Source organism: Ooceraea biroi, chromosome 14 (assembly GCF_003672135.1).
Source record: "Ooceraea biroi isolate clonal line C1 chromosome 14, Obir_v5.4, whole genome shotgun sequence".
NCBI lineage: Eukaryota > Metazoa > Arthropoda > Insecta > Hymenoptera > Formicidae > Ooceraea > Ooceraea biroi.
Window position 1 is genome coordinate 5,434,328 of NC_039519.1, and position 18,713 is coordinate 5,453,040.

General features: G+C 38.5%; 1 protein-coding gene and 1 non-coding gene across 4 annotated transcripts in view; both read left to right on the forward strand.

Moving 5' to 3' along the window:
• Nucleotides 1–18,713, forward strand: part of LOC105274790 (calcium/calmodulin-dependent 3',5'-cyclic nucleotide phosphodiesterase 1) — a 137,585-nt gene that overhangs the window by 110,771 nt on the left and 8,101 nt on the right. Inside the window, exons 3-6 of one of the 3 annotated variants that reach the window (XM_026975112.1) lie at nucleotides 4,837–5,010; nucleotides 8,764–8,980; nucleotides 10,853–10,966; nucleotides 13,490–13,642. In XM_026975112.1, coding sequence (XP_026830913.1) covers nucleotides 4,837–5,010; nucleotides 8,764–8,980; nucleotides 10,853–10,966; nucleotides 13,490–13,642 — 658 coding nt within the window. Of the gene's footprint in view, nucleotides 1–4,836; nucleotides 5,011–8,763; nucleotides 8,981–10,852; nucleotides 10,967–13,489; nucleotides 13,643–18,465; nucleotides 18,520–18,713 lie in introns of all 3 variants that reach the window. The other 2 variants (XM_026975113.1, XM_026975114.1) reach the window with 2 other exon arrangements.
• On the forward strand, nucleotides 11,801–11,872 carry Trnat-cgu. Its single transcript has one exon. It is a non-coding gene; the product is annotated as a tRNA-Thr (tRNA).

Consider the following 18,713-nt stretch of genomic DNA (forward strand, 5'->3'; position numbering starts at 1 on the left):
GAATATATCGCTTGTAGAGGTCGTCCTGGAGAAATCTTAGTGCAGCCGCGTCGCCGGCATTGCAAATTGCTGAGCATTCTCCTGCCTCCAAATTTCGTCTAAACTGAAAAGTTGAAATATGTTCTCGTTATTTATGAATTCCCATCGTCGATGAACCAAAGAGAGAAGACAAAGTTGAAAAGTGCCAAAGTGGTGGAGCTTAGAACACAAAAGTACGATTTTTAGGCAAAGTTGTTGAACTTTTTCATGCAAAAGTAATTGTTTAACTTAATGTTTTTATGAATATTAAAGGTTCATCGACGATGGGAATTCATAAATAACGAGAAAATATTTCAATTTTTCAGTTTGGATGAAATTTGGAGGCAGGAGAATGCTCACCAATTTACAATGCCGGCTGCACTAAGATGCCTCCAGGACGACCTCTACGGGCGATATATTCAAATCAAAAAATAATTTTTTTGTCTTTAAACATGTACTAATAAATGCATCAAAGTTTTATGCATTTATTAGTACATGTTTGAAGATAAAAAAAATTATTTTTTGATTTGAATATATCGCCCGTAGAGGTCGTCCTGGAGAAATCTTAGTGCAGCCGCGTTGCCGGCATTGCAAATTGCTGAGCATTCTCCTGCCTCCAAATTTCGTCTAAACTGAAAAGTTGAAATATGTTCTCGTTATTTATGAATTCCCATCGTCGATGAACCAAAGAGAGAAGAAAAAAGTTGAAAAGTGCCAAACTGGTGGAGCTTAGAACACAAAAGTACGATTTTTAGGCAAAGTTTTCGAACTTTTTCATGCAAAAATAATTGTTTAACTTAATGTTTTTATGAATATTAAAGGTTCATCGACGATGGGAATTCATAAATAACGAGAAAATATTTCAATTTTTCAGTTTGGATGAAATTTGGAGGCAGGAGAATGCTCACCAATTTACAATGCCGGCTGCACTAAGATGCCTCCAGGACGACCTCTACGGGCGATATATTCAAATCAAAAAATAATTTTTTTGTCTTTAAACATGTACTAATAACTGCATCAAAGTTTTATGCATTTATTAGTACATGTTTGAAGATAAAAAAAGTTATTTTTGATTTGAATATATCGCTTGCAGAGGTCGTCCTGGAGAAATCTTAGTGCAGCCGCGTCGCCGGCATTGCAAATTGGTGAGCATTCTCCTGCCTCCAAATTTCGTCCAAACTGAAAAATTGAAATATGTTCTCGTTATTTATGAATTCCCATCGTCGATGAACCAAAGAGAGAAGAAAAAAGTTGAAAAGTGCCAAAATGGTGGAGCTTAGAACACAAAAGTACGATTTTTAGGCAAAGTTGTTGAACTTTTTCATGCAAAAGTAATTGTTTAACTTAATGTTTTTATGAATATTAAAGGTTCATCGACGATGGGAATTCATAAATAACGAGAAAATATTTCAATTTTTCAGTTTGGATGAAATTTGGAGGCAGGAGAATGCTCACCAATTTACAATGCCGGCTGCACTAAGATGCCTCCAGGACGACCTCTACGGGCGATATATTCAAATCAAAAAATAATTTTTTTGTCTTTAAACATGTACTAATAAATGCATCAAAGTTTTATGCATTTATTAGTACATGTTTGAAGATAAAAAAAATTATTTTTTGATTTGAATATATCGCTTGCAGAGGTCGTCCTGGAGAAATCTTAGTGCAGCCGCGTCGCCGGCATTGCAAATTGGTGAGCATTCTCCTGCCTCCAAATTTCGTCCAAACTGAAAAGTTGAAATATGTTCTCGTTATTTATGAATTCCCATTGTCGATGAACCAAAGAGAGAAGACAAAGTTGAAAAGTGCCAAAATGGTGGAGCTTAGAACACAAAAGTACGATTTTTAGGCAAAGTTTTCGAACTTTTTCATGCAAAAGTAATTGTTTAACTTAATGTTGTTATGAATATTAAAGGTTCATCGACGATGGGAATTCATAAATAACGAGAAAACATTTCAATTTTTCAGTTTGGATGAAATTTGGAGGCAGGAGAATGCTCACCAATTTACAATGCCGGCTGCACTAAGATGCCTCCAGGACGACCTCTACGGGCGATATATTCAAATAAAAAAATAATTTTTTTGTCTTTAAACATGTACTAATAAATGCATCAAAGTTTTATGCATTTATTAGTACATGTTTGAAGATAAAAAAAATTATTTTTTGATTTGAATATATCGCTTGCAGAGGTCGTCCTGGAGAAATCTTAGTGCAGCCGCGTCGCCGGCATTGCAAATTGGTGAGCATTCTCCTGCCTCCAAATTTCGTCTAAACTGAAAAGTTGAAATATGTTCTCGTTATTTATGAATTCCCATTGTCGATGAACCAAAGAGAGAAGACAAAGTTGAAAAGTGCCAAAATGGTGGAGCTTAGAACACAAAAGTACGATTTTTAGGCAAAGTTTTCGAACTTTTTCATGCAAAAGTAATTGTTTAACTTAATGTTGTTATGAATATTAAAGGTTCATCGACGATGGGAATTCATAAATAACGAGAAAACATTTCAATTTTTCAGTTTGGATGAAATTTGGAGGCAGGAGAATGCTCACCAATTTACAATGCCGGCTGCACTAAGATGCCTCCAGGACGACCTCTACGGGCGATATATTCAAATAAAAAAATAATTTTTTTGTCTTTAAACATGTACTAATAAATGCATAAAACTGATGCATTTATTAGTACATGTTTAAAAAAAAAAAATTATTTTTTGATTTGAATATATCGCCCGTAGAGGTCATCCTGGAGAAATCTTAGTGCAGCCGCGTCGCCGGCATTGCAAATTGGTGAGCATTCTCCTGCCTCCAAATTTCGTCCAAACTGAAAAATTGAAATATGTTCTCGTTATTTATGAATTCCCATCGTCGATGAACCAAAGAGAGAAGAAAAAAGTTGAAAAGTGCCAAAATGGTGGAGCTTAGAACACAAAAGTACGATTTTTAGGCAAAGTTTTCGAACTTTTTCATGCAAAAATAATTGTTTAACTTAATGTTTTTATGAATATTAAAGGTTCATCGACGATGGGAATTCATAAATAACGAGAAAATATTTCAATTTTTCAGTTTGGATGAAATTTGGAGGCAGGAGAATGCTCACCAATTTACAATGCCGGCTGCACTAAGATGCCTCCAGGACGACCTCTACGGGCGATATATTCAAATCAAAAAATAATTTTTTTATCTTTAAACATGTACTAATAAATGCATCAAAGTTTTATAATGATCCGCTGTATAGATTCTCCAAAAAAAATTCGTAAAATTATACCTTATTTTCAACGTTCTAAAGCAGGCTCCCCCCTTAAATTACACCGCTCTCTACAATCCCCATTTCATATTACTCTTTTGCCAATCGTTAAAGCCGCATTTACAGATGAATATATTATTTTATATTCCATGTCGAATTACTCCAAACATGTCAGAGTAGGATTTGGTGTTCCACCAAATAATTCACTGCGATGTTGCTTGCCCGATCGTGTTCGTCCCGTGTTGCGTTAGATCGTGTGGTAAACGCAGGGCTCGCGCTTAGAAACACTTCAACTTGTGATTAGCATAATAGGACGGTAACTCCCGTGTGGGATCGATCGGCTATGAGACTAATTCGCAGACTATAGACAAACTCTACCGATCGATAGTCGCTCCACCGCCGCGGTTTCACTGCAGCGGCACTGCCTTACACTTTGTAGCAATGCTTTCGACAGATTCGTGTAATTATGACGATCCGCGCTCGTGATGTTGCACCGTTACTCGCGGAAGGCAGAAGGATGACGATTACATTGCACGTAGAAGCCAATTCTGGTGTTGAAATCACGCCACGTGCACGTGAAAACGTTCGACTTATCGAAGGATTTTAATCTGGAGATTTCATCTGCGAACGTGTTACGCTTAGATATGATTTCATGCATGCTCTGATCGTGCAGTATTCACGCAACGTACGTGCACCACGTAAACCTTTTTTAATAAAAATAAGAAAATCTCTGTAATAAAAATAATCTCCAATAAAAATAAAGATAAAAAATGTATGAAAAATCTGGGTGGTGAAAAGCGCACGTGGATGTACAGGGAATATCTTTGTTATTCCTAGATATGCAAATATGTTCCGCGACTATCTAGATTTCCGTCTCATGCAATCTTTTTACGGTTGGATATTTATGCCCGAATAAGGCAATAAAACTGGCTCTCAAGTCGATTATAACTTCTGCACTTTCCTAGCCCGGGATGATGAAACATAAAATTTTTCTGCAGTATGGAAACTGCACTAAAAGGACACCGGCGTTTTAAATGGCTAATAACTCTAGGTCTTTAAGAGGAACCATCCATTTTATGATTGTTGACACACATTTTGCAATTTCAGGCAAATAACATTCGCAGAGAACCATTTATTCGTTTCGAGATGTTCAACTTAACAGTTTTAATTACCACAGATCATCTCGCATTTTTGTTATTTGTGATATTGATAAAATAGATACTTTTTTGTTTCTTTTGGAAATAAAATAAAAAAGGGATTGCTGTTATGTGTGGCGCATGGCACTTTGCACGTCAGCGCGCTGCAAAAGATTGACGAGCTGCGGAACACAAAGATTACGCGTGATTAAATCATGCGCTCGAAAACAAGGAGAAGCTTCAATTATCGAAAAACGTACGCTCGTACTATAATTCCTCTCTCGTGCTGATCGATGGATGCGTGCGTGTGTACAAGCATACCACGCATCGTGTGCATTTCCACGCGCTTTGTCGGCATTTGTACCGCGCGATTAAAACTGTTAACCAATCGATGACGATAACGAGCTATATGCTACCTTTCTCTGGTTTTTCGAAATTGCAGTTGCATCTCCGCCGGACAGACGGGTCACGAGGGATGATATCGGGGTGGCCTCGGCCGGTGTAGCGGCGAACGCGAACAACGCGGCTGCTACCGGCTGCACCAGCGCGAGCGGCGCGACGTCCACGAGACCACGCCATCCCTCCACCTCCCCCGGTCGGAACGGCCAACTCTCCAGTAAGTTTTCGAGGTATTACCCCCCGAGATATGCTTCAACAGACAGACTTTACCCCTCGCGTTCATCGACGATGCGATTTACCGACGAGATGTCTGCACAAGCGGATTCCAAACCACAAGTTTCAGACTTTAAGAAACGTGATTGTATCTGTACGACGCACAGTGGGGCCAAATCCCGAAAAGCTGGCCAAAAGTCGAAAAATAAAGTTTCTATTTCGGGAATTTAAAGTATTAGGTTCGATAGACTAAGTCAAAGGTCAAATAACGCAGTTAAGAGGAGTCGACCGTGTATATTTGCGTGTATGATCCACTACTAAGTCGACCTTCGCACAAACAACATCTAGCGCGCACAAATACTGATCTGTTTAGGAGGACGTCAAAATTCGTAAAATTAACCAATTTTAAATCTGCAAACTGGAATCTTTTGCTAGTAGTAAGTAGAATATTAACATCTATTACACAATCAATGTACAAAATAACAATTTACAAATATTTGTAGTGAAATTGAATGTAAAATTGCATGTAAAAATTTTTTAAATGTAAAGAAAAAGGTATGAGTTCCGCGGAGTTCTGCAACGAAACTTATTTGAGATTATAGTTTATACTATTGGGTCATTAAGTATGAAACTTTACAAATAGAACATAAACTTTTGCATTTTTTGGTACATGGACATGATTTATTTTCAATCGAAGTATGCGCCCATGTTATCTACACACTTCTGCCATTTTAGTGGTAGTTGGTCTATGCCTCTACTATAGAAGCCAGGAGTACGGGAATCGATGAAGTCGCGGAAGGCTGTTTCGACTGCCTGTTGAGAATTGAAGAATTGTCCCACCAACAAGTTGTCCAAATTCCGGAAGAAGTGATAGTCGGTAGGTGATAGATCTGGTGAATATGGTGGATGACGGAGAGTTTCCAATTCCAACTCCCGTAGCTTTGCCACGGTCAGTCGTGCAGTGTGCGGTCGAGCATTATCATGCAACAGGATTGGCATTGACCGATTGACCAATTTCGGTTGTTTAATAGCAAGCTGTTGCATCATTTCGTCCAGTTGCTTGCAATATACTTCAGCCGTTATCGATGTACCAGGTTTCATAAAGTTGTAGTAGATAACACCTGACCTGGACCACCAAACAGTCACCATAAGCTTCTTCTGTGTAACGTTGGGTTTCGCGTGATGTCTCGGTGGTTCATCAGCGTTCAACCACTGATGTGAGCGTTTACGATTGTCGTAGAGTATCCACTTTTCATCGCAGGTCACAATTCGATTAAAAAAAGATTCATTTTTGTGACGGGAAAGCAAAGAAAGTGAAGCCTCTAGACGTTGCGCCTACTGCGCATCGGTCAATTCGTGCGGGACCAATTTGTCCAACTTCTTTATCTTACCAATTGCAGCTAAATGAACCAATATGGTGGGTATGGAAACATTGAATATCGATGCCAATTCACGTGTACTTTGAGATGGATCGGACTCTACTACGGCTCTCAAGTGATCATTATCCACCTTCGTCTTTGGTCTTCCACGTGGCTCATTAGCGAGGCTGAAATCTCCATCTCTGAAGTTTTTGAACCAATTGCCCACCGTTGCTTTAGTAGTTGAACCTTCACCAAATACAGCGTTGATATTACGAGCTGTCTCCGACACTGTGGTTCCACGGCGGAACTCATATTCATAAATCACACGAATTTTGGACTTTTCCATAGTTCTATAAAAAAGAATCGACCAATAAAACTAATGAAGATATTTGAACAAACAAATATGACATTTGAAGAGCGAACGTACATCTATCACACTAACCTAACCTGGTACTGACGTCTGGCGCCAAATTTGAGATAACAAATGTTAAAGATGGCGCTTTTACATTTGTAAAGTTTCATACTTAATGACCCAATATTATGTAATAAGAAAAACAAAATCCAGCTGCCACCAGGTGCCACTCGGTTTCGCGCACGTTTTTGTAATAAGAATCGCATTAAAACGTACTGTTCTACCTATAAGAGACGTACAATCATTTGCGAGTCATTATTGAAAATCATCAAGATACAAAATACAGAACCTTATCAAGATACTGTACAAATTTATAAGAATACATGACCCTGGCACGCCAAGTACTTCAATGTCGTCATGCGATAAGAGAGTATGCATGGAAAACGTTTGGGTAAAATACTCAAACTGAATTGCTTCGAGGTACTTGATTAGTTAACTATTGATTTCATATTTTAGTTTTGATTTTTATAAATAGTTTTTTTAAACTGTTTGTTGCGTAAAAGGTGGGACTTTTTATGTACTTGACGTACTTTTTTTTACCTTTGGTTACCTAAGGTTTTTTAGTTATAATATATATCGAAGCATATTACGAAAGAAAAATATATATTAATGTTATATACAGGGTGGCCCATTTTAATTTATACAGTCGATTTTTTAAAAAACTAAAAGAGATACGAAAAAATGTTTCAGACAGACATGTCACGATTTCGAGGGGGACATAAGATGATACCATTGGTTTGACCTTGAATAGTCGTTTGAAGGTCACGCGAAGATCACCTTCAATTTCTTAAATTGAAACCCCAACTTTTTATTGCAGATTCTTATTCTCCATCGAAAAGTAAGTAACTTTTGTCTGAAACATTTTTCCGAAAAATGTCATCTTATGTCCTTAAAATGTCCTCAAAACTCATCTTGAAGATCATTTTAAGGACATAAGATGACATTTTTCGGAAAAATGTTTCAGACAAAAGTTGCATGTTTTCTCGCGTAGAATCCGAATCCGTAATAAAAAATACCATGTCTCATTAAAAACAAATTTCAGACCGGAAGTTAGAATTTCGATAAACAATGACCCGTCTAGTTGTATCCACATTCTCTGTCGTGTATGGAGATCAACGTTCGAACAGTGTATTGTCGAATATCGACAATGTCAAACGTGATTACGTAAATCGGTATTCGATTTAAGAAATTGAAGGTGATCTTCGCGTGACCTTCAAACGACTATTCAAGGTCAAACCAATGGTATCATCTTATGTCCCCCTCGAAATCGTGACATGTCTGTCTGAAACATTGTTTCGTATCTCTTTTAGTTTTTTAAAAAATCGACTGTATAAATTAAAATGGGCCACCCTGTATATCGAAATATAACGGTAGAGCATTGTTTATATTGTTCTAAGTTTAACAGTACTTTTTACGTTCTAAAAAATTTTTGAAATATACGTCGGCCATATTGGAGCCAGCATATTATTGCAATTTTGACTTCGGATTCGTAATCAGCGACCTCTAAAACCCTTGGATACAAAGTTTCGTGCAAATTGAACAATGCTTTCATATTTTGACCAGCTTTTCGGGATTTGGCCCCATTGTGCGACGTATGGGTTTAATAAAACAAATCACAAGGTTTTCTTTGCAATTACAATTCCAAAGCTACTTTGGTACTTTTGTCACAATACCGTATTTAACATACGGCACACAAACAAGGTTTTTGAACGGTCGCATGAATCTGTAAAGAAAAGCTTTTCTTCAATCTTTGATGCAGAATTACTTTGGCGAAAACCAAGTACAGAATACTGTCTGGAGTAATGAAATAATAAATAAAATATGAGGATCCTTTTAATTAAATATTTTTAACTGGTTATCCCTTCGTTACAAACGATTTGTGCCATTGCTGCTCTCTTTGACCGTGAAAACGTTTCCGTAATTTAGCAGCTCCCTCCCTCGTTCAGTAGCATTAATTGGAACGATTACGTTTATTGTATTTCAGAACAAGGCACTTTGACGATAGTACGTCGGAGCTCTGGCAAAAGCAGAACCGCCAGCGGTGGGAGTTTCGAAAGTTCCCCGCCGCCGCACAATCCCGACAACCCCTATTTATCGAGCCATTCCGTTGATCTCGAAGAGATCCTCGATAATGTCGATCTTACGACGGACTCGCTTCCTGCCGTTGACACTCCCGACGCGTGCGACAAAGCTGCTCTCAGGTATCACATTTGTCGCGACAGAGATGTCGATGACACTTCTCGCAGATCTATACACGTTAGCTTTAGATGATGGTTGATCATTGGTCAGTCATTGATATCGCAATCGACAATTTTGATCTCACGTACTTTCTCGAGTATTGCTGAGGATAACATACATCTCTTGTTTAATCTGTGAACACGATTCGATTTCGGAGTACATATCATTATTTCGAATCAAGAATACACATTGCACATTATTTATTTCAATTAGCATGTATGAAACAATTATCCGCAAGAATTATTCGTTGCCGAGTTAAGTTCGGCATGCGCTCTGCCTATAATAATTTATTAATCGAATGTTAATATTGCTTTATATGTATACAGGGTGAGGCACCTAAAACAGGCCATCTGAATATCTCGGCTGTTATTGGTGATAGAAAACAATGTGTCAGACCAAACTTGCATGGTTTCGAGGGACACATAATTTGTTCTAAATAGTTTTTTATTAGGTGGACGCGTAGAGGTCATATGAAGGTCAACTTCGTTTTTTTAAATGGTATGTTTTTTTACGTACCATCTAGTAGAGCGTTTGAAGATGCGCACATTGATCTACGGGTCAAAATCATTCAAGGTCACTGAAGGCTAAAATTTCTAAGTGCTAGAACTTTCAAGGTCACTGAAGGCTAAAATTTCTAAGTGCTAGAACTTTTTCATTTCTGAGTTTACGGTATTTTCAATAGCAGAGAACTCTAGGCAATATAAAAAATAATGATATCATCAACTCAGAACTCCTCTGAGAAGAAAAAAATTTTAAACTTGAGAACTTTAGGCAACATAAAAAATATAGATATCATCAACTCAGAACTTCGCAGAAAAGAAAAAATTTCTAACGGCTAGAACTTTTTCATTTCTGAATTTACGATATTTTCAATAGCAGAGAACTCTAGGCAATATAAAAAATATAGATATCAACAACTCAGAACTTCTCGGAAAAGAAAAAATTTCTAAGGGCTAGAACTTTTTCATTTCTGAATTTACGGTATTTTCAATAGCAGAGAACTCTAGGCAATATAAAAAATATAGATATCAACAACTCAGAACTTCTCGGAAAAGAAAACATTTCTAAGGGCTAGAACTTTTTCATTTCTGAATTTACGGTATTTTCAATAGCAGAGAACTCTAGGCAATATAAAAAATATAGATATCAACAACTCAGAACTTCTCGGAAAAGAAAACATTTCTAAGGGCTAGAACTTTTTCATTTCTGAATTTACGGTATTTTCAATAGCAGAGAACTCTAGGCAATATAAAAAATATAGATATCAACAACTCAGAACTTCTCGGAAAAGAAAACATTTCTAAGGGCTAGAACTTTTTCATTTCTGAATTTACGGTATTTTCAATAGCAGAGAACTCTAGGCAATATAAAAAATATAGATATCAACAACTCAGAACTTCTCGGAAAAGAAAACATTTCTAAGGGCTAGAACTTTTTCATTTCTGAATTTACGGTATTTTCAATAGCAGAGAATTCTAGGCAATATGCCAATTGCCCCCCTAATAAAAAACTATTTAGAACAAGTTATGTGTCCCTCGAAACCATGCAAGTTTGGTCTGACACATTGTTTTCTATCACCAATAACAGCCGAGATATTCAGTGGCCTGTTTTAGGTGCCTCACCCTGTATAATATTTTATCCATCCTTGCGCTGAATATTGCACCGCGCCGGGAATATATATATTTGCCCTTTTGAAGAAAGAGTTAGACGGAATTGCGTTAGCAGTCTCGACTTGTCGCGCAATTATCGGAAAGCGATTGAATGAAAATGTCTAGTTTAGAAAGCACGTTATTTGCGCGCAGGGAATGACTCTGATATACCGTTCTCTTTTGCAGATTGAGGTGTTTATTGAGGCAGCTACAACATGGAGAGATATCCGCCGAACTACTCCAACGAAACTTGCACTACGCAGCTCGCGTACTCGAAGCTGTTTTCATCGACGAGACCAAGTAAGTTCTTCCCCGAGAGTTCTCTCACGCGAACGAACGAACGAACGAACGAATGGACGAACGGATAGCACAATGGTTCGTTATACTTATAATCGCTGCCTGAAATTACTTCAAAAGTGCTGCTGTTTCTTTCTGCCGGGAAATTTGCAGGCACCTCCACCCAATGTCTCGCGGTTAATAATCGCTCTTTTTCAGTACAGGCACTTTTTGACCGTCATAGTCGAGCACGGCGGGGATGAGATTATTTCGGAGGACTGTCGCGGTGTAACTTGTTAATTGTTGTCGGCACCTGTTGTGTCGATCGGATGTGTACGGGTATGCGTACGTGTAGCCGACCGTGTTGCGTTTTGCACGGTAATCAATAACGTTTGATTCGATTGTTCTGCGAGACGTGGCTCTCCGACAACGGGCTTTTCACTATGAACTAACTATTAATTCCCGGTCCATTTCGTCACCATTTCGGTCACCGTGATGTGACCTTTAACACGCACGACGCAATCCCGCTTCGATTACCGCTCGCAACTCAAATTTGATTGCGTCTCCGATTGCGTAACAAGAGCCCTTTGTTCTCGCATCGTGCCGGATAAAACTCACGACCCCTGTCCAATTACTCGGCGATCGGACTCAGCCGCGGTTGTACGTGACAAAAGGATCGCCATTCCAAACGTGCGTGTGTACGGGGATTAATCGTACGGACGACGAAGCTTCGCGCGCTGCAAGAGCGTCGATGTTACTTCTCTCGAAACAAAGTATCGCAATGCAGTTACGAAGGAACTAACTTCTTCGCTTCCAGGGTAATTCCTGTGGGTTCGCTTGAGAGGACTCGACACCGATGCCTCTTTAGCTCAGTGGTAGAGCACTGGTCTCGTAAACCAGGGGTCGTGAGTTCAATCCTCACAGGAGGCAGACATATTTTTGTTTTTATCCCCGCCTTCCAGGTTGCTATACAAATTGTTCGGTTAATGCGGAAAGGCAGTCGAAGCCGCATCTTTGTAATAATTAATTACTTTATAGTTTACCTGCTAATTTATCCATTGGCTCGTCTGATTATTATTATCTGGGCATTTTTTTATTTGTTTTGAGTGGTAAAAATATTAGATTGTTCTACAGTTATGCAAAATTGCAATCCTGATATTTCAATTGTTTTAATATATTTTTGCATTTTTCCGCGTAGGTTCTCAGGAAACGCAACGTTTCCCGCGTCTTTATTTCATTCTTACGACACCATCAGAAACTTTTATTTGTTAATAGTATGTCATTCGAGCAACGCACGTACAAAATGCACCGCGCATTGAGTGCGTAAAAATCGCACGCGGCCGGCCACCTTGCACTTTGTATACATTTCCGTCCCGAGGATTATTAAGAAGTCTTCGACAATATACCGCTTCAAGCTGAACGCTTAATCTTTCCTTTAACTTTTCGCTCACGCACTTGTGACCATGTGCATCGCAACGGAGGTAACGAATAGCCCGCTTACGTGTCTCGCAATCCTTAATTTCAGCAATGACGGCCATCGAGATTACTATGCAGCCGTGAAGCACGACGCATCGAATTATATTCATATCTCTTGTTCCACTAGATATTTTCTTTTTTTTTTTATACAGGGTGGCCCATTTTAATTTATACAGTCGATTTTTTAAAAAACTAAAAGAGATACGAAACAATGTTTCAGACAGACATGTCACGATTTCGAGGGGGACATAAGATGATACCATTGGTTTGACCTTGAATAGTCGTTTGAAGGTCACGCGAAGATCACCTTCAATTTCTTAAATCGAATACCGATTTACGTAATCACGTTTGACATTGTCGATATTCGACAATACGCTGTTCGAACGTTGATCTCCATACACGACAGAGAATGTGGATACAACTAGACGGGTCATTGTTTATCGAAATTCTAACTTCCGGTCTGAAATTTGTTTTTAATGAGACATGATATTTTTTTATTACGGATTCGGATTCTACGCGAGAAAACATGCAACTTTTGTCTGAAACATTTTTCCGAAAAATGTCATCTTATGTCCTTAAAATGATCTTCAAGATGAGTTTTGAGGACATTTTAAGGACATAAGATGACAGTTTTCGGAAAAATGTTTCAGACAAAAGTTACTTACTTTTCGCTGGAGAATAAGAATCTGCAATAAAAAGTTGGGGTTTCAATTTAAGAAATTGAAGGTGATCTTCGCGTGACCTTCAAACGACTATTCAAGGTCAAACCAATGGTATCATCTTATGTCCCCCTCGAAATCGTGACATGTTTGTCTGAAACATTTTTTCGTATTTCTTTTAGTGTTTTAAAAAATCGACTGTATAAATTAAAATGGGCCACCCTGTATATATAGCGTCTGTATTACGTATTACTAGGCGATCGTGTCAATGAGAGCGCAGCAGTGCGACGATGCAGTGACGAATCATGATACTGAGAGCGCGAAAAGACAAGAAAGAAATAGAAAAAAAGCAAACTGTAATCTTGTATTATCCTGATCTTTTTTACACATGAACTAACAAGCACTACCGCAGGGTGAGTTCAGGCGGGAATGAGTGCGCTCGGTCATCACGTAGGGGGGCGGGCCTGACGTCTTCATCCCTAGGGGGCACCTTGGACTCGGACGGACCACAGGGCCACGCGGTGGTAACCCAGAAACGGAAGCTTCGCACCCCCGTATGGGCAAGGTTGCGAAACATTCACATTTCCGACCCCCGTTACAAGTCCACACATTCGTTCCCGCCACGCAACCCTTCCACCCCGTTTCTCTCCCGTGTTTCCTGCCACACGCCCGTTGACTCTCTCATTGTCCGTTCCATGCCGTCGATGCTGTTTGTCGTCCCTTTTTATCGAACGTTAGGTTCGCGTTCGCGCGTCCCGAGAGGCGAGATATTTCCCTTATGAGGACGAGCGACAAACTTGGAGAAAAAGAAACTTCGTTTGTACAATGGTGTGTAATGAGTTTCCCAAAATATTCAAGAGATGGAACGGAAGAGTACAAATGACAAATTATAATTTGTTTTTTGTCACTTGAATAATTGTTGGTGGTATTTAATTGTTATTTGTGATATGATTAAATTTATATTATTCTCTTTTTCATTACCGAAAATGTATAAAATTATACTGATCTGTCATTATCGTTTTACGAGCGATATTATTAACTAATTAGAAATATATTGCATTAGCAAATTAAATTAGGTTAAATGTCAAAAGTGCTGTAGTTAATGCTGAACGTTAGCATCGGGCAAGGGTTGCTTAACACGGAGGGATGGAAAATTTGTCGTAATTTAGTACTTAGGGGAGCTCTGAGCCAATTATGATAATGAGAGAGTACAGGCTATAATTTAAGTCCTTTGTTGTTATACAATGCACGATGATTTGTAAATAAATCGAAAAATCTACAGAGTATGTCGAAAAAAGTTAATTTTATATAAAAGTTCAATCTAATTTTATTACGTAATCAATTCTCCTATTCATTTTATATTTATTTTTATGATATATATAGTATTTCATATAATAATTATTTACGTGTCATTTGCAAGTTTCCGGTATTTATTTAATCACTAAATGTCAATCTGCCAATACTCGTTACTGACTCAAATTTTGCGCACGCGATTTATACAATTAATAAATAATTAATATCGCGGAAAAGTGATAGCGATAAAATTGTTAAATATTTCCTAGTCAGATAAATCTATTCTTTTATAAATAAAATTAAGAAAAGATGTTTTAAATAACTTGAAGCTTTTTCGCAGTGAATGGATTGGATTGTATGATTGCTCAATCATATGGAGAATTCTGCGCTTTTCAATTTTATTATTAAAAGATGTTTTTAAACGGAATTATTATCTGAGTTGTCGCTCTCCTCTGTAAAATATCCAACTATACTATAGATATACTATATATATATTATAGAGTAAAAATGGAATCACGCAGCGTTATTTCTAGTCGATAGTTCTTTCGTACGTTGTCTATCTAGCCTAGTTTGTGTGCACAAAAATTAAAACGCATTACGCGTAGTCCTTCCTTCGATAAGCTTGTTTCAGTAGTACAGGAATTTACTCTCTAATAGCTCGACACTGAAAATACAATAGAAGAGACAATTAGCATGTTTCTACAAATCATATTGCGAATAGACTTTAGATGATTCTCTTAAAATACTACTAGTCTGCCATGAGTTTGAAATCGGCACAATTAGTACAGTGCAATTGATGCGCAACTTGAACATTTTGCGCCTTATTACGTACGAGTGAACACAAATCAACACAGTTAGTTGTTCTGCGGTTTCACCATATGAACGTTCGTCGAGATACTCACTTATTTGCCGACACTTCTGAATTCGTGCAAATAACCGGGTGTGTAACACGGGATGTAACATATATTGCTTCCACATCTCACATCATGTATAATCACATTTATACAGGGTGTCCCGGGTTTTAACCGACAAACTGCGGGAGCATATTCTACTAGTGGAAATAAGAAAAAATTCTTATATTGAGTTTGCTTAGAAATGCTTTATTACAAAGTTATAAACCAATATTGAAAAGAAGTATGAGATAAGTAACAACGGATTTTTTCACAAAAATAAAAATTATCTACGCAATGATTTAGTGACGCATTTCAAAATGTTGTCCTTGCACATCGATACAAGCTAGACATCGACGTAGTACAGAATTTGTTACGGTACGACATTCCTGAAAATTTGGTTGCATCTCAGTAACTGAATTAGTAATTCGTTGCTTTAAATCTTCAAGCGAGATTACTTCTGTACTGTAAACTTTATTTTTTAAAGTTGCCCATAAAAAAATCAAGAGGCGTTAAATCGGGCGATCTTGGAGGCCAGAAAACCGCTCCTCCTCGACCAATCCACCTATGAGCGTAATGTTCGTCTAACCAGTTTCTAACTTGTCTAGCATAGTGCGATGGACAACCGTCTAACTGTATCCAGCTGTTTTGGCGAAACTGCAGTGGCACATTTTCCATCAAAATTGGTAAATCGTTTGATAGGAATCTTCGAAAAGATTCTCCGTTCAATCGGTCAGGTAAAAAGAACGGACCAATAAGCCGGTCATGAAGCATACCCATCCAAACATTACATCAAAATTCGTGTTGAAAGTTTCTTTGTCTGGTAGTATGTGGATTATTATGAGCCCATACATGGCTATTATGAGAATTGAACATGCCTCGTCTTGTAAAGGTCGCTTCATCTGTCCATAATATCATTGATGAGAAAAGATTGTCCCTTTCTACTGCATTCACATACCGGTTACAAAATTCGACTCGTTTCTGATAATCGATTGGAAGTCATTCTTGTACAGGTGTGTAATGATATGAGAATCTGTCATCAGCACGCAATGTTCTCCAAATAGTGTTTCGTGATATCTGCAGTAGAGCTGAAGCACGTCGAACACTTTGTGTAGGAGCATTATCAAAAAGATTTAAGATTCTTTCCGAGCGTCGTCGGTGCCTTAGAGCTGAACGAACATCATCATATTCATTCATAGGTCGAAATGAACCCAAATTACGTAATTGCAAATGGGTATTACTAAACACAGAACTGTCTGGTACTCTCCTGTTAGGAAATCTACGTTGATACTCTCGTACGGCAGCTCGTGCATTTCCGTCACAGAATCCGTGCACGAAATGAATATCGGTGTATTCCTCGTTTGAAAACACTTTTGGCATTCTGATAGTAATTGCTAGTTGACACGACGATTGAAATCTAACAGCTACTGTTGTGAAAGTAACAATCATACTGAATCGGTTCACCATAGTGAACATGAATACACGTGAATACACGTAACATAAACATCTTCGACCTTGCAAATTCTACACTATGTTCCGTTGTTACTTATCTCATATTTCTTTTCAATATTGGTTTATAACTTTGTAATAAAGCATTTCTAAGCAAACTCGATATAAGAATTTTTTCTTATTTCCACTAGTAGAATATGCTCCCGCAGTTTGTCGGTTAAAACCCGGGACACCCTGTATATAATTATGTAATAAATATAATAATATATATATTTATTATATACAGGGTGTCCCGGGTTTTAACCGACAAACTGCGGGAGCATATTCTACTAGTGGAAATAAGAAAAAGTTCTTATATCGAGTTTGCTTAGAAATGCTTTATTACAAAGTTATAAACCAATATTGAAAAGAAATATGAGATAAGTAACAACGGATTTTTTCACAAAAATAAAAATTATCTACGCAATGATTTAGTGATGCATTTCAAAATGTTGTCCTTGCGCATCGATACAAGCTAGACATCGACGTAGTACAGAATTTGTTACGGTACGACATTCCTGAAAATTTGGTTGTATCTCAGTAACTGAATTAGTAATTCGTTGCTTTAAATCTATCTGGTGCTCTCCTGTTAGGAAATCTACGTTGATACTCTCGTACGGCAGCTCGTGCATTTCCGTCACAGAATCCGTGCACGAAATGAATATCGGTGTATTCCTCGTTTGAAAACACTTTTGGCATTCTGATAGTAATTGCTAGTTGACACGACGATTGAAATCTAACAGCTACTGTTGTGAAAGTAACAATCATACTGAATCGGTTCACCATAGTGAACATGAATACACGTGAATACACGTAACATAAACATCTTCGACCTTGCAAATTCTACACTATGTTCCGTTGTTACTTATCTCATATTTCTTTTCAATATTGGTTTATAACTTTGTAATAAAGCATTTCTAAGCAAACTCGATATAAGAATTTTTTCTTATTTCCACTAGTAGAATATGCTCCCGCAGTTTGTCGGTTAAAACCCGGGACACCCTGTAGATGTACATGTCTTTCTGTCTGTTCTTTATTTTTTTTTGCATCTTGGATACACGATTGAGTCTGTCGAGAGGACAAATCGACGAGGGGAATGACTGATCACGGAAACACGAGATATTGTAACATATTTCTCGGGCACAGCATGAGAACGTTACTATTTGCCTGTCTGTCTCTCATTCCGTGTCTCTAGTCTATCTATTTGCTCTTCTAGACTTTCCTCCTAGGTGTAATCCGCTCAATTTGTCGGACGTATCTGCCTGCTGTGCAACATGCATCGTTCGATAATCGACCGTTTCCTACCGGCTCGCATTGGTCTTGTCGGAAGAGGTGCATGTATACGTAGGAGACCGTCTATCACCGAGTGATCCTCGATAACGGACAACCTCCGTAAACCTATCGCGACGTACATACCGTGTGCCAGTCGCGTACATGTATGTGTGCGCGTGTACGTGTACATATGGGAGTGACTCGAAAAGTATTGTGAGAATGGCTGCGAGGATACTGATGAAAGGCTACCACCGGAAGCTGATCTTCAGCTGAAGCGAATAAAACCGGAGAGACCGTGCGGAAAAGGAGGAGGGATATTTTCAAGTCACCCCACGCAGAGAACGGCATGCGGGGATGTTTGCTTGATGTAGCGAGACGCTTAGATCGATGTGAATCCTATTCATGTGATATATATGTTTTTCCCTCGTGTTTTTTCACATTATAGAGATGCCGAGCGTGTGGAGTCAGCCGCTGCGAGCAGACCGGGTGTACGCCGTAGGTTCGTTTCTCCAAAATTTCCGCTTCCGAGCGTGAAGCTTCCGCGAAAATGCATACACGCGGGATCGCACTCTCTCGTTCTCTTCCTCTTGCACCTCGTTCTTGGAGCTTGCGCCGCCATCAAGCTCTCTTGGCATGAAAAGTCGCTTTATCTCCAGCTATACGCGACGATGCGTTTGCGTACACCGCACATGG